The 21,343-nt window shown below is 39.0% G+C and overlaps 1 protein-coding gene across 18 annotated transcripts in view; it reads left to right on the plus strand.

Moving 5' to 3' along the window:
* SVIL (supervillin) overlaps nt 1–21,343 on the plus strand; it is a 64,964-nt gene that overhangs the window by 2,767 nt on the left and 40,854 nt on the right. For 6 of the 18 annotated variants that reach the window (XM_075419625.1, XM_075419626.1, XM_075419630.1 and 3 more), the window contains exons 2-14: nt 2,594–2,651; nt 2,778–2,929; nt 3,342–4,026; nt 8,915–8,998; nt 11,007–11,891; nt 12,224–12,394; nt 13,027–13,061; nt 14,174–14,235; nt 14,602–14,741; nt 15,501–15,596; nt 16,872–17,124; nt 18,627–18,650; nt 19,734–20,304. In XM_075419625.1, the coding sequence (XP_075275740.1) occupies nt 2,644–2,651; nt 2,778–2,929; nt 3,342–4,026; nt 8,915–8,998; nt 11,007–11,891; nt 12,224–12,394; nt 13,027–13,061; nt 14,174–14,235; nt 14,602–14,741; nt 15,501–15,596; nt 16,872–17,124; nt 18,627–18,650; nt 19,734–20,304 (3,166 nt within the window). In that variant the 5' untranslated portion in view covers nt 2,594–2,643. The remainder of the gene's footprint in view (nt 1–2,593; nt 2,652–2,777; nt 2,930–3,341; nt 4,027–8,914; nt 8,999–11,006; nt 11,892–12,223; nt 12,395–13,026; nt 13,062–14,173; nt 14,236–14,601; nt 14,742–15,500; nt 15,597–16,871; nt 17,125–18,626; nt 18,651–19,733; nt 20,305–21,343) is intronic. The other 12 variants (XM_075419627.1, XM_075419640.1, XM_075419639.1 and 9 more) reach the window with 10 other exon arrangements.

Raw genomic sequence — 21,343 nt, forward strand, 5'->3', positions numbered from 1 at the left:
TTTTTGTCCCATCTTGTTTGGGAAGGTGTTGGAGAGATGCTTCATGAGGCCAGTGCTCTTTTTAGGACTGCAAAGCAGTAGTAGAATCTCTGGAACTTCAGCTAACACGTAGCAAGAGGGTGTCGAGCTAATGCTGCTGGGAGTTCTTTGGATGTTCCACATTTTTTGTATGCGAATGACTTATAGTGAAGTTTCCTTTTTTTTGGGGGGGGGGCGAACTTTATTATATGAAGCTATGCTTTAGAGCTTTACTAAAGCTATGTAAAAGACCTGTTCTCTGGTGATGGTTTTGGGAACTGTATAAATTGGTGACTAGGGAAGAAAAATGATCAGGATCTGGATGGAATGTGGTTTTATTAACTGTGAGCTGTGGAGGCCTTTGACCTGTCTGAAGTGGCAGAACAATTACGGGGTTTGTTTTGACCATTTAGTGTATGTATAGCCAACAGATGGAACAGAGAACCCCTAATAGCCAAAAGAACAAACTTAAACAGAAGTAGATTTGGCAGAGGTGAGAGCAAAGCATTTATGAGAAATCATTTCCTTTCATGTGAATGTGAGACGAAGGCTGGTTTCATATGGAAAAGTTCTCTGTTTAATACAGCTACGCTGCTAGCACAGCTTGAGTAGGCAGGGCAGCAGCAGCAACTGCTCATGCATTGAGAGAAAAGTCTCTGAAAACGTAATGGAAGGGCTCATCTTTGTTTTGGTGTTGGTTCAGGATGCATATTTTGCATTGCCCAAGTCCAGTTCCCATCAGTCTCCAGAGATCTGTGCCTGGAGCTTGCTGACTTTCAGTGGCTGTCTTGCACTGTCGACCTTGTCAACAGCATAGGCTTCAATCTGTTTTGATGCAGTTGCTGAAAGTGGGCATGGAAGAGGTTTCCCTTGGGTTAGCACTGTTAAATAGCTGCATACTTAGCTACTCTGTACTGCTGGTTGCATCAAATGTGAGCGTGTTAGGTTTTTTTCATGGTATGATTACAGTCTGAGCTAACTTGGTGTGAGAAATTGAAGTGGATAGCTGGAGTCTGCTTTCTGTAAAACTGTAGACTAAAGGAGTTGTTTTGGAGAGTGGCCCACTTGATTTCTTTCCCCTGTTAATCGCACATTCTCAGTAGTCACTCATCTGTAGCTTCACACGCTGTATTCATAACTCATTCGTTTGCTTCTTTGAGTAGCCGTGATCAGAATACATTAATTCTTGCTGGTCCAAGACATTTCACCTGGAGCCCTAGTGGCATTTCAGCACAGAAGGTTGATATCATGGCCAGCGTCAATATTATCTATCTATATCTATGAGGTATGAGCACCGGTATTGACTGCGGCAAACTTCCTGCATGTGTGTCAGCGAAGCTGATACCTTGACGTAGCTGTGCGTGTAGGCTCTTGCAGTAGAGGAAGGGGAGAGAAGGTGCATCTGACCTTTAAAAGGGTGGTGTTTCAACAATGTTTGCCTTCTAAGTATCTAGAGCGATGAAGTCTGATGGGGAGGGAAAAAGACGACAGATTTATTTCTGCAGTGGTGTGGAACTGTGTCTGCTAGAGAGTCCTGACTCATCAGGCGCTTCTGATGGCAATCTAGGGCTGATTTAGCAGACTGTAGACTTCTGCCTGCTTTGACTTTTGATCCCTGGGTCAACAGGATCAGAACCCCAGAGGTGCATTGCATCAGAACAGGCACACACAGCTTTTAGCACCACATCTTTGCCAAAGCAATGGTGTGGGGAGAGTGGTAAGGAACACACTCACACGCAGCCCAGGTCCACTGCATCTTTTAACAGCCTGGATGGTTTCTCTTTCTAGTGGTAAGAAGTCACACCACACTTGTTTATGTAGCCCTCTTGCACGGTTTGCAAACATCACTGATAGTTCTGCACATATGTGCGTATACCTAGAAATTCATCTATCATGCCTCCTGTTGGTTCACTACTATTTTGTGAACTGTGACAGCTGTCTGCTACCATATAACACCACCAAACAGTTTACAGGGCGAGAAGGAAAGTACATCCCATTAAAACTGTAATGGAAAATTAGCAAAGTAGGAAGTGATTAACCATGCAGGAGTATCATGAAGGCACATGGTAATTTTCAGTCCAACCATGAGTCACTGGGATTCTTGGGATTAGCTTGATATAAGGGAGTGGAGGAACGTAAGGAATAGGGAATGCTGTTTCTCTTTAAACATACTCAATTCCCAACCTTTGTGTAGACAGGGTAAGCAGTAACTCCATACTACCTGGTTTTGAAATGGGTTACTGTAGCATGTAAGCTTGACCTCAGCTAATCAAAATACAAATCACCTAGTTTATACTAGATCTTGAAAACTGCTAGGATGGCATAGCAGATTCTAGCTTAGCCTAGAAGTACCTGGAGGGGAGGACTCCTTAGTGTTTACACCTGTGTGCCTAATGCACTTTTGATAATGCAAGCTTAATAAACTAGGAAAACAAGAGGAGAATGCCTGTTGCCCGACAAAGCTATTTCAAACCACTTTATTTCACTGTTGCTTCTTATTCTAAAGCATTTTAGCAAGTGTCTGAGTTTCTGAAACTTAGTAGCTTATAAACTGTATAATCTTTTGTTGTCTCAGTTTCAGAATTAAGAAAACTGTTTGAACCAAACAACCAAGATTTTTTGGAAATGAAAAGGTAAAAACAAAAAAAGTCTTTGGCCTGTAAAACAAAACACACAGCTTGTTTTGTTACCTCCTCTTAGCAACTCTCCCCTCAAATCTTCAAAGATGCCCAGTTTCACATTTTTCACATCTTTTTCAGAAAAGAGAGGATAGCTAGACGCTTAGAGGGAATTGAAAATGATACACAACCTATGCTTCTACAAAACTGTCCAGGATCAGTCACACATCGTTTACTAGAGGAAGATACACCAAGATATATGCGTGCAACTGATCCATACAGTCCCCACTTAGGTAAGTAGTATGTGTCAGTCAATCTTGCATTGCTGAATTACTTCATGTTTACTGCCCTGTCATTGGTGCAGTACATGAGGAAGAGTTTCATAGAAGAGCTGTGGTCAAGGTTTTTTAATTTGCTGTTTAATTCTCCAGTTGTCATATTTGAAAAAGGTTGATTATCCATATTGTTTTAAAACAACGATACTTTGATATGAGACTTTTAGAGAATTATAAGTAATACACCTTTCTTAATCATTTGTGTGTGCTTTTGGAGACATAAGTGCGAAAATGTAACGTGTCTGTGCAATCACTGGTACACTTTGATTTGTAAGAAAATGGGAAGCTTTTAGTTCACTCAGTGTGAATAGTGTGTAGGGTACTTGGAGTTTTGGGATGGACTTGCTCATATATGTTGTACCTTTGACAGGAAGATCAAATGAAGAGGAGGAAACTTCAGATTCTTCTGTAGAAAAACAACCCAGATCATCCAGATACCGATCAGAAATCACAGGAGGTAATACAGAGCCCTTGTATAGTACAGGAAACATGGATGTCCAGGAACTAGAGTCAAAAGCAGAAAGAATAGCTAGGTACAAGGCAGAGAGGCGGCGCCAGCTCGCAGAAAAATACGGATTATCTCTTGATTCTGATTTGGATTCTGACTACTCATCCAGATATACACGGGCAAGGAAAGATCCCGACAGCGTGGAGAGAAAGGGAGTGAAAAGTGAAAGGCAAGATGATGAAAACAAGGACTGTGGCACCCTGTATTTGTCCAGGACTGAGACGAAGGAGTCAAAGAGTATGATTTCTGAATCCAAAGAGTACTCCAGCCATGAAAAAGATGGAGTTCCAGATAAAGAAGGCCTCTCAAATGACAGGAGTGATAGAAAAGCAGATGATGACAGTGCCATTAGACAGGCTTCTGACCCTTCAGCAACCTTGGATAGTTCTGTCTCCCTTTCACGTTCTGGACGAGAATCTTCCTCCTATAACGAAGTGCCAATATCACCAAAGCAAACCCCCAGAGAGTCCCTTTCTTCACCAAAGCGGGCAGCCTCACCAATCCATTTGCAGAATGACCAGCCCTTGCACAGTAACATCAGACAAAGGTAAGCATGTTTATACATTTGTTTATACAGTATATTCCTTTATCTTCATCACCTTCTGCAGCAGTGTCTACAGTATTTGTGAGAATGTATTTATTACCCTTGAAGAATATATTTAATGGCTTTGGATGTCTTAGGCTGGATTGGTTGTGTTTCTTGAATCACAGTATGTTTCTGATACAAGGAAGTGGGTATCTATTGCTATGATTAGATATGTCCTTGGTTTCACTTCAGTTTTATAGAATTTATGCTAAAATTAGGCACTTTGCGGGGTGGGAGTGAAATAACTGATGTTTAAGATATTTAAGCAAACTAGAAATTGAAGCAGTTATGGTTATAAATCTGCTTTTTTTGTTTTTTCTTTTTTTCCCGTAACCTGTTAGAGCAAGCTTTAACTTTTTTCCCCGACGTCCTGTAATTGTTTGGAGCTGGGGGTTCCAAGTAAACGCAGGTTGCAGGTTGTTTCTCAGTGAAGATTTGAGTAACTTCATGACAACTTCTGCCAAAATAAAACAAGTCTCAGAGTTAAAAGCTGAAAAGTGTCTTGGGTCAGTTGAAGTGATTTGTTTTCCTGCTGTGAAAGTGTAAAAGCCCTTTTCAACTGTGGCAGTTAATCTTTCAGATAATATCGTGGTATGTATGTGAAGAGGCAGAGGGGACAGTTAAAATTCCATGCTGAATTTGGAAAATGTAGCCTCCCTCATGGTATGCTGAATTACTTCAGATTTGAGAAATTTACTCCAAAGACAGGGTAACTAGATTCTTCCAGAAGGAAAAAAAAAATAGTTTTCACTAATTTCACATTGTAGTTTCACACTGTAGTGTAAAACCAGACTGTCAAATTGTTATGGTGACTGAAAACAACACATGCCTAAGAATTTTTTAAAAATACAGTTTTCTTTGTGATGCTTTAATTTCTAGATAGGTGGATAGATGAAAACTAATAACGTAAAAACTTAAGTTAAAATGTTGCAGCTAAAAATTATGTAAATTGTAATGAGAACTTAATTGTAAACACATCTGCATCATGCTGAGCAGCACTGACTGTTTCTAAAAAACTGAAATGAACTGCCATAAGCTGAACCATTTACACTTTCTGGCATTTTTTGCAGTAGGTTCAGAAACAAGCTACCTTGACTGGACTTCTTTATCCTTCCCATCAAAATCACAAAACTTGATTCTTATTTTTTGTGGCCTTTCTTGTTAACTCTCATAAGCATACCTTAATGTTTGAATGAGGAAGCAATCTTCCATGTCAAAGGTTAACCACCTGGTGTATTGATGAAGTCAGCTATTTACAGTGCCTGTAAACTGCTCAGATGTAGTTGGCCTTCATTTTTGTTTCACTTTATTGCATAGGAAATACCAGTAGTAGTCTCTTAATATTTTTTTCATAGTTTTTCATTATTCAGGTGACTTCAAATCCTGCTCACTTTCTTTTGCATGGGTACGTGGCCACATGAGCTGTCATTGGACTCTCCCGATTTAAACCAGAATTTTAAAGGAATATTATAATTTCAAAAAAGCTATCAGAGGGAAAGTAAGTCAACACACTTAGGAAGTACTATCTTATATTTAGTTTATGTTTTAAGCTTATAATTCTGCTACAGCAGTAAGGAAAATAGTCATTGGAGGGTCATCTATGCAACTGAGACCAGAGTTGTACTGAAACTCCTTGAGCTGACTAGGTTATTCCAGGCTACAAAAAACTTGTCTCTGAAGCAGTCTCAACTCAAATACTACAAAATATTATCCTTTATCTTCAAATGGTCAATTTGAGATAAATCTCTTGACTAGTCCAGTTACTGATAGGAGGGGATGTTGGAGCAGCGGACCTTTGGCAGGTTGTTTTCTTTGTTTCCTAAGGTGAACGAAGGGACAAAGTTTTCAGCCTTAGGAAAACAAAGAGAACAGCCCATCAAACTTTACAGCCAATAATGTGTCTGCTGCAGTGTTAAAAGGGGCTTTATTTTCTTTACTCACATAAAGCAATCCTAGTCCCTATTTCCGTGAGGGGAAACCATCAAGCGCTGAACAGTGGAATGCCATCTAGGCTGGTGTCTCTTCCAACTTGGGCGAAGCTGCGCTGCACGCAGTATTGGTGGGATGGCGGTTGCCCTGGTTAAACAGCATGCTGGCTACAGAGAGACACCTGAATCCTCTCATTCACAGATTAGCCTTTAATGTGGAGAAGTCAGGTCTCCTTATAAAGCTCTTTCAGTTTTAGCTAACAGGTGTATTTTTTTTTCTAGCGCAGCCCTGTAAACCAGTTACAAGTTCAGACTGAGCAGGCTTTCAGGCATTATCAAATCATTCAAAAATTCCAGCTGTTTCTTTTTAAAGCTGCCACTTCTGGCATTACCTGCTTTTTGTAATAAAAGATGCTGCAAATTTGGGCAGAAGAGATATAATTAAGGAAGCAGTGTTTTTAGTGGGGGCATACTTTTTCATTTGTTAAAGGTTACATGTCCCTCTAGAAGATCTAATGCTGTATGAAACACTGAGGGATCAGCTGTGTTTGGCAAGCACTGGAGACAGGTCCCTTCTGCAAGGTCTTCCTTTTTTTGAGGCTCAGTTGTTCTCTGTTTCCAGATAATTAAATGGTAAGATGCATTGTTTGGGTGGGTTCTGATGTTAGGACTGTTCCAGAGTTTAAACTCCATCCCATTGTGATATGGTTGTTTTTACTTCTCTGCAGTAGTGACATAATAATAAATGAGAGACTGGGGCAAAAGCAGCTGGAATAAGTCATAACTTAATACAAACTGCTGACTGCATTATCACTAATTTCAGGTTCTTTCTGGACGAGGCTTGGGTCAGTACTTGTGTAAAAACAAGTTTCCCACAATTACTGTCTGTCTTATCTTTCGAAGCAAATCACCTACACTCAGCAAGATGTGGTGTAGCTCTTACAGCAGCCAAGAGTTTAAAGCTAGGATTTGGTCTCTTGTTTGGATACGTGTGTAGAAAGTAGGTGGTATTTTAAAGGCCAGGTTGCCAAGAGCCTGTTCTTAGTTTTAATACCTCTGACGACTTCCAGTGCCAGTGCGTACTAATCAGAGGTTTAAGAAACTCAGAAACTCTTGTCCCTGTTTCTGAGTAGTAAAGACGTCATTGCCTATTTACATGCAGTCTCTTTAAATTTAGTGTGTGGTAGCCTCCTATAAGGCCATTTGCACAAGCAAAATAAGGGCTAATGGCAGCTTTCTAGGTGGCTGCTGTTTTGAAGTCAGTTCTGTATTATACAGGGTGCAAAATTGGTTTGGTTAAATTTAAATTTGCGGAGTTCAAATGGGAAAATAAATGCAGCTTAGTTTGAAATACATATGAAAGCTTTGTGCCTTCGGTCCTAAGATGGTTTAATAATTAATCCTATTATCCATCACTGAGAAGACAACAAAGTGCTGAGAAGGTATCATTTAACATTATCTCCCATTCGCTGCTGGAGTGGCTGCTGAACGCGAAATTCAAAACATAGCTTGCACTCTTCTGAATGCTCTCTGCAAAGGATGACTACAAGTAATTGCTGCTTGGGCCGTGCCTGCTGTAAAAATGTGCCAAAGTGCACAGTAAGAGACGAGGAGGAAGTTTGCTTGCTTCAAAGCAATTCCAGCTACTGGGTCAGCTCCTGTGAAAGGTTTTTACCTCCTATTTGGTCATTTCCTTCAGGAATTCAAAAACATTTGGAAAAACAAAAGATGCTTTAACAATCAATTTTTAACTTTGTTCTGAGCTTGATTTGGATAAGGTGACTACTGTAGGTGAGTTCTCAAATTTGCAGTACTTATTTGCAGCAAACTTATTTGCAGTAAATGCACTGTTATCTTAAGAACAGTTGTTGATTTGACCCTTTTCAACTATTTTTGTTAGAAGACCATCCAAGAAAAGTTGAAGTAGATGACCTGGAGCTTAATTTGGGATTTTCATCCCAAGTGACTCTACTGTAATGCAAGGAGTTCTTTCAGGTGTAGCTATAGGTAATGGAAAGCAGCCTGGCCGCTTGTCAGCTCCAAGGAGTTTGTAAATGTTAGTGTGGCCGGACAATCTACGCTTGCAAGGTTCAAAGTATTTGATGTGATCTACTGTTGTTGAGGGACTGTAGGTACAGGTGGGCATTAGAAAAGTATTTGAGAAACTGTACGTAGGTAGTCTGCAGACACCCTTTACTGTAAGCTTTTTAAAAGTTTGCAGTACTCTTTTCTTTTTTTATTTTCTTTTTATGCTTTCAACTTCGAAATAGAATAAAGTCAAGACAAGATCAAATTGGGGATTACTTTGTTTTTTAATCTTTTCCTTTCCCCTGTGACCCAACATGTTTTACTTGAGCTAACTGGGTTTGCATTTCTGAAGCTTCTGTGATACAGGGCTACAAGAGAAGAGAGGGGTTCCAGCTGCTCCTGAGAATTTCTTAGGAAGTATGATATAGCCATCTGAATTTGTAACTTCATTAAATTCATATCACTACTTCATTTTGGACCCAGCAGTCTTTACCACTTTAAACCACAAATTAAAGTAATGTTTTAGCAACTTTTTCAGACGTCCTTACATAAACCCTTCAAAGTGACATGCAATGGCAGATGTCAAAAATAAGACTGTGTAGTTGCTTTCACTTCTCAAATTCTGGACAATGTATACTTGGTAAAGTTACCTTTGCAGAACATCTAACATTGAAAACACTTTTTAGATGTTTGTGGAATTAATGTGATAGTTTGTATCACAGTTTATCATCTTTCAATTTGATTAATGTGCTGTGCTTTTGTTTTCGTGAACAGTCCTCTATAATTGAGTAATTAGAAAACAACAAAAAAAATGGTGGGGAGGAAGAATTGGGAGAAACAACAGGAGCATGTGTTGAGATCTCAAAAATTACCTGAAGTTCTGTCTTCTGTAGTAGTGCAGGGAAAGGAAAACCTGAATGGTTTCTCCAGAAAGATTCAGAAGGGGACACGCCTTCACTTATCAGCTGGCCCTCCAGGTATCATAAAATGTAGCTGTGTGGCTAACAATCAGACTGCAAACATCCCCTTTCTTTCCCTTTACTCTGTCTTCACTTAACACTTGCCTTTAATTTTCCTTTAACGGCAGCAAGTTAGAAAGTATTGTTTCTTGTGGATAAGCAGCTGTTGAAACTTTTCTGAAGCATCTGCTTTTATTGTAACTTACGACTGACTAGTATTTTGATGAAGAAGTAGAAATGCCTCTAGCTTCTTCCACAGCTACTGTCATTATGGCTTCCACTCATTTTTATAACTTATTATTTTATCCCGCTTTGTAGTCTGCAAACAAGCAGATTTTTATACCACGCACCAATCCATCTTAGCACTCCCTATGGCTAATTCCTTGAACTCCAAAAGAGATGGTACAAGAGAAGTAAAAAAAGTATAATGAAAAGTAAAGCAAGATCTTGATCAGAGCTACAAGCAGCTGCTTTCTCACAGTGTGGTATCACATACTTTAGCCCGCCATGAGAAGCATTGCAGAAGACTCTTTTCCACGTTCCTGATTAAAGTAATTCTTATAACCCAGTACTAACATCGTGTGGATGTTCTGGTGAATGCATGGTACGTGTAGTTTAAAGAATCAATTTTTCAGAATGAACACACTTTCTGCGCTTAAGTAACTGAGAAGTTTCCCTAATAAGTGCACCAGTCCTCAGAGATGAGGAACACCAAAATGTCAGAAAGCTTGGTGTTTCAGATAACTTTTGATATCCTGAATTATTTTCTCAGATATTCATTTGCCTTTTTTCCTAAATCCTGCCTCTTTTTAATAATGTAAACGCCAGAAAGTCTGTTGGTAGCAAGCCTGGAATTACACATACTTTGAGCTGGGTTACTTACCTTCAAATAACGAGCTGGTCTCCTATTGTACTTTAGTTTCTCTCCTTCTTCGGGATTAAAATAATTTTTTATACCTTTTTGGGAGGAGAGGACATACAGGGCTTTCACTTTTAATACTGTGTATGTGATGTCTACAAATGCTCGCCCTGTAAGCTGGTCTGAGCACTCAGTGTGGCTGTAAAACTGCTGGAGAGCTTACGTGCAGTTGTAGTCATAGAGCAAAGGCTGCCTCCGGCTGCATGTGCTTACCTTCCGTTAGGGGGGTTGCATTACATGTCTAAAGGTAGACTACAACCCCGTTTTGCATGGATGTTACACAAGTCTAGAGGTGTTTCTAGAAAATACACTGAAGTAAGGCAACTTTCGGGAACATTCCTGTAAGTTTTGCATGTTCGAATGTCATGAAAAGTTTTAAAACAGAATGCCTGTTTTGTTGGGGTTTGGTTTTGTTTTTTAATCCTTTTCTCTCCTACAAGCCCTCTGAAGAGCAACAGCCATGCCTGTAGTTTCACTTTGGGCTTTAAGACTTGCACTTTCAACATTTTTTTCTCACTTACTGAAACAGGTTACAATCCATGTAACATTTTAGATGTCTTGTATGATACACAAAAACACCTGGCAAAACACCTGAAGTGTTAGGTGGAGATAATGTGTTTTTTCATCTCTTTCCCCAATGCAACGGCATCTTGATGTGTTGTAAGCTGCCCGGTGTTTAGACATCTTCAAAAATCTGACTACGTGCATGATTGCCACTGAATTTGCAATTTCACACAGAACCCAACACTTTGATAATATAAAAAGCAGTTTTGATCATCTTGTTTGTTGGAGACTGTCGGTATGTGCTGTTGACAAATGCAGTTGTGACCTCATGGGAACATGCTGTACATTTTCAGAGCTTGCTCAGTTACCTTCTCAGGAGTCATGCATGTTCGAGGGCCTGTGAATCACTTGAATGCTTTTGAGTGAAGTTACTGCTAAGATTCGGGGGGAGGAAGGGGTTGCATCGTAAGATTGCTTGCTTTTATGTATTGGTTACTTTTTATTTTAATATGATGTTGCTGTCTGTACCCACAGTAGGTGTCTGTGTTGCTTCCCAGATTGGGTATTGCTGTTCACAGCTTTAATCCTTTTTCTTTCTTAAAGAGTAAAAGTTAGAGAGAAACTGGTGAAAGAGGAAAGTGCTCGTGGAAGCCCTGAACTTGTCACAGACACAGTATCTCAGAGAAAATCCCATCCAATGCCAGCCCACTACATGCCTCTTCAGACAGAAACATCTGCCTTTGATAGGGTTATAAATCAGCCCATCAGTTCAGTCCGCCAACCAATACATGGCTATGTTCAGCCTGCTGGCATTGCTCATGCAGCCCAGCTGATGGCAACAGAAGAACCAGCAAACATCTCCAGCAGCTGCCTCCTACCAAACAGTGTTACCCTCTTAACAAAACCTTCAGCAGCCCCTGCATCAGAGACTGAAAAGAAAGAGGCACTCGGTTTTGGAGCAAAGCCTGATGAAGAAGATTCTGTGGAGGGTGAACAGGCTTCCAAAGGCAGAAGACCGATTTTGCCATCTGAGATTCGCAAGCAAGGGAAGAACCATGAAGGCCTCTTTGGAGGAGGAGAATTGGATGCCCCCGTGGGGAGTGCCTCTTTCGCAAGCAAGCTGAGAGTTAACTCAGAAGTTCAGAGAGAGCTGGAGTGCAATAAGAGGCAGGCTCCTGAGCAGCAGTTCAAGACCCCCGAGAACATAGAAAGGAGTGAAGCTGTTATGTACATTCAGAGTGGGTCTGTATCGCAGCCTGCCAAGGCAAAAGCTCCTGTTCGGAAAGTGTCGACAGCAAAGCATAAAGTCCTGACTCGCTCAATGTCTGACTATACTGTGGCTCCCAAGCTAGAAGCCTTTAAAAGTAAGGAGAGCATGGAAGCAAACGCACCAAATGGTGAGATTGGCATGGTTGACACAAAAGTCTCTGTTGCCCAGCTCCGTAATGTCTTTCTGGAGACTGCTAATGCCAACAAGAAAACAGGACTGTAGGTGACACTTCAGACATATTTTTGTGTGAAACTTGCACGTCCTTGGCAAAAATTACACACACTCAACATCAGTTGTGTTCGGCACTTAAAGCACACAGCTTAGCTCTCACCAGTGTGTATTGGAGGCTGAGATGGTTTGAATTCTGCTTTTGTGCTTCTGCTTGCTAGTGCAAGTTGTGATGTGGGGTAGCTGGAATGTGTACGTCTGCGCATGTTACCGGAGGAGCATGCAGGGTGATCTCTAGTGAATTGTTGAGATGCTTACATCTATGCTTTACTTCTCTCTTCTATTTTCTTTTCTATGCGCTTTCTATCATGTGGTTTAAAAGTGAATCTCGGTTCGAGATGTCAACAGCAGGTAGCACTTTGTCTGCCAGTGGTGACCGTGAAAGAGGGCCACGAAGGCCGAGGCGCTATTTTTCTCCTGGTGAAAACAGAAAGACTTCTGAGAGGTTTAAAACTCAACCTATAACATCCGCAGAACGAAAGGAGACAGATAGGTAGGCATGTGTGTAGCTCTGTGTAGCGTTCTGGTGCAGACAGACGTAAACAAGCTTGTGAAGAGACTTTGTTCATTTATCAGGATAAACATTTTGCAAGTTTATTGTTCCTCTTTAAAAACAATCAACTATTTGTTATAGCTTCTTATAAAATAAAAACAAAAATACCACCGACAAAACCAGTTCATTGCAAATCCCCTCCATGTAAAATGGTGAATGGCGAATCATCACAAAGTATTATAGCTGCCTGGTTCTATCTAATGATAAGTGTTTTTGTCTGGTTTTATATAGAGTTTCCTTTCCATCTACTCTACTTTATCATTTACTTTTTTTATAAACAACCAAAGCTACATATTTTGTGTTAAAAGAGCTGGCAGCAAATCTTAGACTTTTATCTTCTGTGAGATGAACTGGAAATCATTTTCCTGTACTGCATTTAGGTTTGGCTGCATTTGCTTGCCTTTCTGCTTTATTAAAGGATATGGAAGTGGAAACTGTTGAAACTTGAAAAATAGATAAAGCTTTCCCACTGTTAAGACTTTTGAGGTCCTGCTACTTCAGATGGAGTTTGAATTTAATTTTTGGTGTCTCGTTTCCAACTAATTTTGTCCTGTTTGATAATTTTTCACTAGGTCAATTTTGAGTGCAGAAATACCAACTGCTGAAGGTATGTTACTATACTCTTTTCTAAGGAAGAAATGGGAGCAAATGTTTTTCTTTTAACTGAAGAACTGTTTGATAATGCAAATAAAGTCTACTTGAAAATAACTATAATTACCTATAATATGTTTGAAGTACCACTTTTCCTTGGGTTGTGTCTACTACAGAATTAATTTCAAATTGATTTAATTTCAAAAGTGTCTCTATGGATGCTGAACTTGGCATGGCAGGCGAGGGGGAGAATGGCTTGGCACTTTTCAACATAGGGTGGGGTTTTTTTCTGATTTGGACAAGAAATTAGTTGGTGGTAAAAAAAAACATTTTAATCAGCGATCTAGGACTAAGAACTAAAAAAGCCTTTACTATAGTGTGAAATTAATATTGGTAATGTTTTCTAGCTCAGGGAGTTGCAAGCTGCTGGTTATTAAATTATATCATTCAGTCTGCCATCTTGCTTCTCTTTTCCTCTTGTCACTCTCAGCAAGTCTGGCACAAATTAAGTAGGTAATCTCATGAGTAGCTAAATTTAGATTTAATGCCTTATGCTATTTGAAAGCTGATATTCACTGCAGCTTTGAGATGCTGGCTATTGGATCTGGAGGATGGTGATTTTGAGTCTGAAGGATGCCAGCTGAGCCTCTGAAAAATGAGGACACGAGGTGGTAATCAGAATGACCAGCTTCCAGGAGAGACCATTTTGTGCGATCAACTAGTAGAAAATAGATGTTCTATACAGCAGGATGTATACTGACCCTTAAGACAGTCTTTCACTCTAATTATTTTCTTAGTCCATATGTTATAGACTAATATAAGAAGTTTGATTATTTATAAAAGGTTGTTTGATAACTTGAAAGTGCATGAACTGTCCTGGAGATAAGCCTTTTTTTCTCAAATCCTGTTAAGAAATTTCCTCTGATTCAGTGCATGTAAATACAAGTGAAGTTTACCCAATTTGGTTCATGAGAAGTCTTTTGTTAACAAGCAGCGTATTTGCTGGTGGTGCTTCTTGTCTTAGTAAAACCTAATTTTTGAGGAGTTCAGGAATCATGTAGTCAAAAAAACTTCATACAAGCTGGATTCGTTATATTCAGCCTCCATTTTTTTTTTCCCGTTGCTTAGATGAAGAAAAATTGGACGACCGAGCCAAACTAAGCGTAGCTGCAAAGAGGCTGCTTTTTAGAGTAAGTATTGCATTTTTCTTAATAGAAGGCTGAGTTAAACATTTCATATACCAGATGCTGAAGAACCCAGGGTGTATTAGAATGAAGTGTAATGCAGTTAACAGAGTCCAAGCTACATAACTTTTTTACTTGATCTCATCTATCTACACAGTAGACCTGTTGCTCTAAACCCTTCTTTAAGGACATCATTTAGAGAAAAGTGTAGTTAGTTTTAACTCTGTGATGCGTACTGTGCAATTACATCCTGCTGTTAATTCAGAGATGGGTTTTTGTGAAATTTTCTACTTTGCATGCTAGAAAGCTAAAAAGAAAGTACTGTTTAGAACTTTTCTGCCGTGGTTGTAATTATGACATATGTCCTCTTAGGAAATGGAAAAATCATTTGAAATGAAAAATATTCCTAAACCACCTACAAGAAGTTCAGCAGTAGAGAGAAGACTGCGTCGTTTGCAGGATAGATCGCACACACAACCAATTACCAGTGAGGAAGTGGTCATTGCAGCTACGTAAGTCTTGTACACATGTCAGCTCTAACTGTGGTTCCTGCTTTGAAATCTGGGAATAAGTTTCATATATGTGGTGTTTACAACTTCATAGCAAGGAAAACATTTATTGTTAAGGGCCAACTTCCTTGAGAACCACAAGGGAAACAGAAATTCCTTTTTAGAAGTAGAGGGACTAGTAAAGCATATCTTGTATGAACTGTAATTTGACAGGAAGCTTATGAACTCCTAGATTAGGTAAACGGGATTAATCATAGCATTGGTTTGTAGCTCAAATGAAAAAGATACTTTGCGCTGAGGGAAATCTGCACAATTTCTTATGGAATGTATTTGTTTTGGGGGAAACCTTTTACACTCTGAAATCTCAAATGTACTGTTTGGAAACGCGTTTCTTGCACTCTGGTCGTACATCATGAAATCTTCCTGAAAAAAGCAAAGTCATTTTGGGGGAAAATTAGACAAAGATGAACAGATATTCACCTAATAATCTACTGAAAGATAGCTTATGTTATGGGTAATGCGTAACTTCAAGAGACAACCTGATTGCTCCTCTAGGTTTTTGTTATTTCAAAGTATTTGAAATTATTTACAAAGGTTGCAGCAGATAACCGAGTTAATTAAAAATCATTGCTGTTTGGTTTTTTCTGTTTGTTTTGGTTTGGTTTTGGTCTTTTCTGTAGTTAACACTTAATGTATTGCTTTTCTTAATGCTTTTTTCTTCTCTCTCCCTGTGAATTTTCCCTCCTTGGCAATTCTTTAAAGTGAATCTACCCCTGCTTCACGTTCTATGAATACCCACACAGTAGTGACAAGAGTACCTAGTCCCACTGTAGTTAAGAGCACTGTACAACCTATCAGGTACTGGGGGGGATAAACATGCATGTTACATGGAGCACAAGATTCCTCAATAGCAGATGCATCTTTAAAGTCTTGAATGCCTTTTCAATGTGTCAAGTCAATACTCGTTTCAAGACTGTTTAAAACATTCATCAATTTCATTTATGTTTGCATGATAAAACAATGCAGCTTTTTTTTTGTTAAGCATCTGTTTTCAAAACCTTTCTAATGCCACTTACGTGTCCTAGAAGCGTATTCTTCTTTGTGAAAGAAATGAATCTGCATGTGAGCAAACCTAGCAGAACCCTCCTCGCTCTTGTTTTTGTTTTTTTTTTTTTTATATATACAGTAATGTCATCTTGAGATGAAAATACCAAAGCTGGGTGACTGATTTCACATGCAGTACATATCCTGTTTGTCTGTCTCTACATATTTTTTTTTTTTACCTTGCAAAATTAAAGGAAAGATAAGAAATTGCACCACCTATAGGTAAAGTTGCAGAATACTGTTTGCCTGTTCTGAATAAGAGAATTTTAGCAGACATCAGGACAGAAGGAAAAAAAAAAATATTACTACTAATTCTGTAAAAGTGGCTGAATCTAGCTAGAGGTGAATCTAGCTATATGTGAGTAAGTTATATTATTGTAGAGACAAATGCAGTTACAGCTTTCATGAATGAATGTGCCTGCCTTCAGCATTGGTCAAACAATCTTCAAAATTCATGGAGTAAATTTCAAAACTATTTTTTCTTGTTGGGTTACCCCAGATAACTCAAAACAAGAGAGTATGAATTCTGTTCCACTTCAAATTATAAGAGACATTACAATTTATGCTAACCTAAAAGCAGCACTAACTTGGTGTTTAAATCCGTCTTTTAAATGTGTTTATCATATATGCTCCACAAATTATTTCTAATAAAACTTAATTTTGTGTAAATTGCACTGTAGGACCTGTGTTTTGTTCTACAGCAGGTATCTCAAATGTCTCTCCATAGCTCTGTATTCTGTATAAAGAGACTGGTCTGAAAAGTCTCTGTTCAATCTTGAGTTCCCCTGTTAAAATATTGTTGTGTTCTAATCAAATGAATTTGCAAATGAAAATTTAACTTTGTTTTAAATCTTCAGCTGTTAAATTAGATTTCATCATGCCAATGTTGAACCACTGCATAACCACTTAGGCTGCTATACTACGTTGGCTATTGTGCTTCACATGCAGTTCTTCTGCTTCTATCAGGTCAAGATTTTAAAAACTTCATAGCTGCTTCTTCAAAACTCATTTCCAGTTCTGTTTCTTCAGCTTGCAGGCATCAGCACACCAAAAAATTTTAGCTAAAGAGGAGATAAGAGCAGCCAAAGAGGCGATGGGGCAAGATCAGTCTGAAGAACCAGATTCTTCCACCTTAAGTTTGGCAGAAAAGATGGCTTTGTTTAACAAACTGTCTCAACCAGTATCCAGGGCCATTTCCACAAGGAGTCGAGGAGATATTAGGCATAGGAGGATGAATGCTCGTTACCAGACTCAGCCAGTCACTCTTGGAGAAGTTGAGCAGGTAAGTGCAATCTTAGGTCTTTTTCATTTGTTTCTTTTTATTAAAGAAAACAGCTTCTGTGTAAGAAGCTGTAACAGCTGACCTTTTCTTTGCTCTGAGCTACACACTGGGAGCATGACATGTTCACAGGAAAAAGCTTGTCAGGAAACAGTCTTCTGACACTGAGAAGCAGCATCCTCTAAAATGTTTGACTTCATTGGTGTGTTTTTCTTTTTATACGTAATTCAAGAGTATATCATCTTCTTGATTAGTGCATGCTGTACCGTTCACAGTGTCTGTCTTTTCCGGTAGAATATTACATGTCTTCCGAAAGTAAATTCCTGACCAAAGGGGTAAAAACAGTGACACATGTTGTGTGCTTTAGATGTATTTTCAGGGAATTTTGGAGCTTTGTCATGTGCAAATTTCAGACTCTCTCCTGAAAGCACTATATATTTCCATTATTAGTCAGGGCATATTCTGTCATTTTCCTCTGGAAGGGGGCATAGAATTTTTTTTATTTTTATTTTTTTTTTTTTAACCCTAAAAGCAGAGTACTTCTTGAAATTCATAAAATCGTGGTCAAATGAAATTACTTAATATGTGCAGTGGAACTGGGCTTCCTGTTCTGGAATCCTTCATATAATTGGACCTGCAAAGGAATGCCTTTTTAGTGAAGTCTGAGCACAAGATGGCCCAGCAGTGGTCTTTCAGAGCTAGTGTTCACAAGAGCAGAAACGTCAGGCCCTTGGTATTACAGCTTTAAAAGAAATCACTTTAACAGTGAAGCACAACTCCTATGCATGTCATATTTCTGGGGATTTGGATCAGTCTGAGTGTTAAAGTTCCTAGCTTTCTCTTTCTGTAAGATTCATTCATGATTATAATAGTAGAATAGTGAGAAGGCAGGATTTCTCTAACTATATTGATGCAAACTGTGCAGATACAGAATTGTACTTTATGCCTACTTAGGTATGAAGTAGTAGTAAAATGTTTGGCAAACTTATTTTAGCAAGATTTCCAGGCCTCACATGGTCCTTTTGCCATTCATTTTCCACATGCCAATCACTGTCACAGCCTGGCCTCTTTAATGATTGTGTCACTAACTTGTTTGGGGGCCAGGGAGGCGATCAACAGAAATGGGCTGAAGCAGATGGGAATGAAGTGACAGTCACATTATTCTGTAAAAGTCTGACAAGCTAAACTTGCTCTTCAAGCAAGGAAATGCAGAGGAACCATGTTTTGTCATCTCTTTCTGACCTAGCAAAAGAAACCAGAGTTGATTCTGAACTAAGTTCAATGGGAGCATGTTTTCAAAAAGACTCTATATAGTGAACTGTTCATTTGGAGTGTTAGAATGTTTTGAGATGCAGTTACAGTTTTTCTAGGAAGAAAGAAAAGAAAGGTATCAAAAGAGATAACCAGAGGTTACGTTACCAAAATACATAATTGCAAATGTAAATATCTTGTAATTAAAGCTGAAATCCCTTTGCTGATCTTCTTTAAATTTCTAATTCTGATAGATGCAATGGAAAAAGAATAAATTGGTAACTATCTTCTTAATCTTTCTTTGGAATCTTTGAGCTAGCATAGTAGTCTTTGCTCTGCTTTCCAATTTCTTTAATGAATTACTATGTTTTCCATGCTGTATGTAATTTGCATGTGCATTTGAAGCTTGCAGTTGATTTCCTCCTGCCAGTGTGATTTTGTCTATTCCTTTTGCTTGCTGTTCACTAGCCCTGCAGCTTAAGAAAACAACAAAAAAAGCCAAGCAAAAAACCTCTCCTACTGTGTGTGAAGGCATGTTTGTCAGTCTCTTTCATAGGTTTTCCTCTCCTTTGGAGAAGACAAAGCCAAGCTCTGCATTTTCGAAAAATTTTGCATCTTAATTGTCTCTAAGAAAACTTTATAAAATTATTATGTTAGAAGAGTGGAAAGGGTAATTGTTCCACTGTGGAGGCTGGCAAAGAAAATTTGGAGGTGTTTAATATGCTTGTTAGATTCAAATACTTTGGCTGTCATGTACATCTCTGAGCAATGTTTATATTTGAAAAAGTCTTAGACTAACAGTCCTGCCTGAAGGTGATGTATGGGGCAGAAAAATGGTTGCCCTAGGTAGGACAGCACAGAGCAGAGTCCCCTCTCTGACGCTGAGCTAGCTCCAGAGCTGGAAGCTGTGTCAGAGCAGGGCTGTGCCAAAGCTAATTAGCACTGCCGAGATGCAGAGTTGATTAGCCTGGGCACATGGCATGTCATCCGGCATCTGGAACTTCAACTAATTTCTTCCCCAGTGCTGTGCAGTACCGTGCCAGTATGAGTCTTTTCATGGAGCCCTGTCACAACGTCATGTTGCATGCTGCACATACACCGTTTATTACTAAAGATACTGCTGTTCATATGCAGTCGTTTCTTCATTTGGTGGAATAATCCATCTGCAGCCAAATTATGGGTGCATTGTTGCTTTCCTTATCTGTTTCTAGTCTGTATTTATAGAGCACTATATTCATACAGAAGCACACGTCTGAAGAACCTGAAGAACTGATGTGATTAGACTGTTTTGGTGAATTAATGATTTTGGAGCTTTTAAGTCTTCCTTTTGTTGGTGGTGGTTTTTTTGTTGTTGTTCCTAGGTACAAAATGAAAGTGGAAAAATTACTCCCCTGTCAACTGCAGTTGCAACATCAGTTTCAACGATGGCGTCTGCACTTTCTCCGTTGTATGCTGGAGACCTGCACACAAAGTCAGCTAGTGATGGAAGCGGGAGTGCTGCTGTGAGAGCTGATTTGAGGTTCCACTCTTCAGCAGAAAACTCAGACACTTCAGGAAAACGCACCCAGAAGTCAGAATTGTGGCAGCCCTCAATGGAAGTGCTAGAAAGTAAAAGAGCATCAAAGAACCATGAAGAAGAGAGAAAGAGGTTTCTAGCACATGAAGCTAATGAAATTACAAAGTACAGCTCCTTTGAGGAAGAAACCACACATCCTGTTCTTGAAAAAACAGGAGACTACCATAAAGAGACAACACACAGCTTCCTGAGGAAGGGCAGCATGGAACTGTTTAGTTCGCAAGCGCTTTTTCAGCCTCTTGAACAGAAGGAAATTGATACTGGCATGCAAGGTAAATGGGAAGTCAAAGAAGGCCAGTCCTTTGAAGAAAAGATGGATTTGGAAAGTGTTATGAAAAGCAAGACTTTGCAAAGAGGTGCAGTATATACTTCCTATTGGTATAGTCTCATTCAGCAAATGGTGATGTTTCTCTACTTTTAAACATCTTTGTTTCAATCATTATCAAGGCTGGTTATGTTAGCGTTTTTTTAACACCACTTAAAATTAGAGAAATACCTGTGAAACGTGAAGTTTTACAAATACAGTTGTTACTCTTTCAATTCTTCAGCCTTTAAAGATAGCTCAATTTTATTCAGATTTTCTTACTTTGAAAGAAGTGGTATTATACGCTGAAGCTAAGGTTTATCTTTTCCTCCTTCACATTTTTATATGCACAGCATAATTGAAACTTAGTGAGTAAATTCATCCATCTTTAAATAAAGTACTTTGGAAATCATGAGTCATTTTAGTCATTGCATAAAGTGTTCTATTTTGTGGAATTTAGAAGGATGTTGCATTAGTTTTCTGTTGTATTTTGATGGGGTACAGGACCACAGTACCTTGTAGTGCTAGAAGCACTTGTGTCTTCATCCTGTGAAGTTAGTTTATTTTTAACTTAGTGGTCTTTGAACAGGCGTAGGGAGGAAGGTATAGTTCTGCCTGTATTCCTCTAAAGCAGTGTCTGTTCTATCTAATTAACTTTTGATGACTGCAGGGGAGACAGAGACTGGGATAAAACAGGAACAGTCATGTATCAAAGGAGTGTTGTGCTTATAAAATTTCAAAAATAAAAATGAAGATCACTTATATTTCCTTATGGATAACTGTAATGGTGCATTTATCTTTCATCAAGGCAGTTTTTCCTGTGGTTTAATTGTTGCTTAAAAAAAAAAAAAAAAAAGAAAAGCCTCCAACACCCTCCTAGAAAATACCTTTATTAAGCTATTAAATGTCCTCCTAGTATGTTGCTTATGCATTAAACTGCTTTACCAGTAAGTTATTATTATGTTCTTATTTAAATTTTGTCTGCTTCTCTTCCCCTTCTCTTTGCTCCCCTCTCACTTTCATCTGTCCATTTGTTTTCTTGTTAGCGTGATGACAGGTGCAGTTTGTACCTCATCCATATGAAGTTCAGA

Source organism: Opisthocomus hoazin, chromosome 4 (genome assembly GCF_030867145.1).
Source record: "Opisthocomus hoazin isolate bOpiHoa1 chromosome 4, bOpiHoa1.hap1, whole genome shotgun sequence".
NCBI classification, from domain to species: Eukaryota; Metazoa; Chordata; class Aves; order Opisthocomiformes; family Opisthocomidae; genus Opisthocomus; species Opisthocomus hoazin.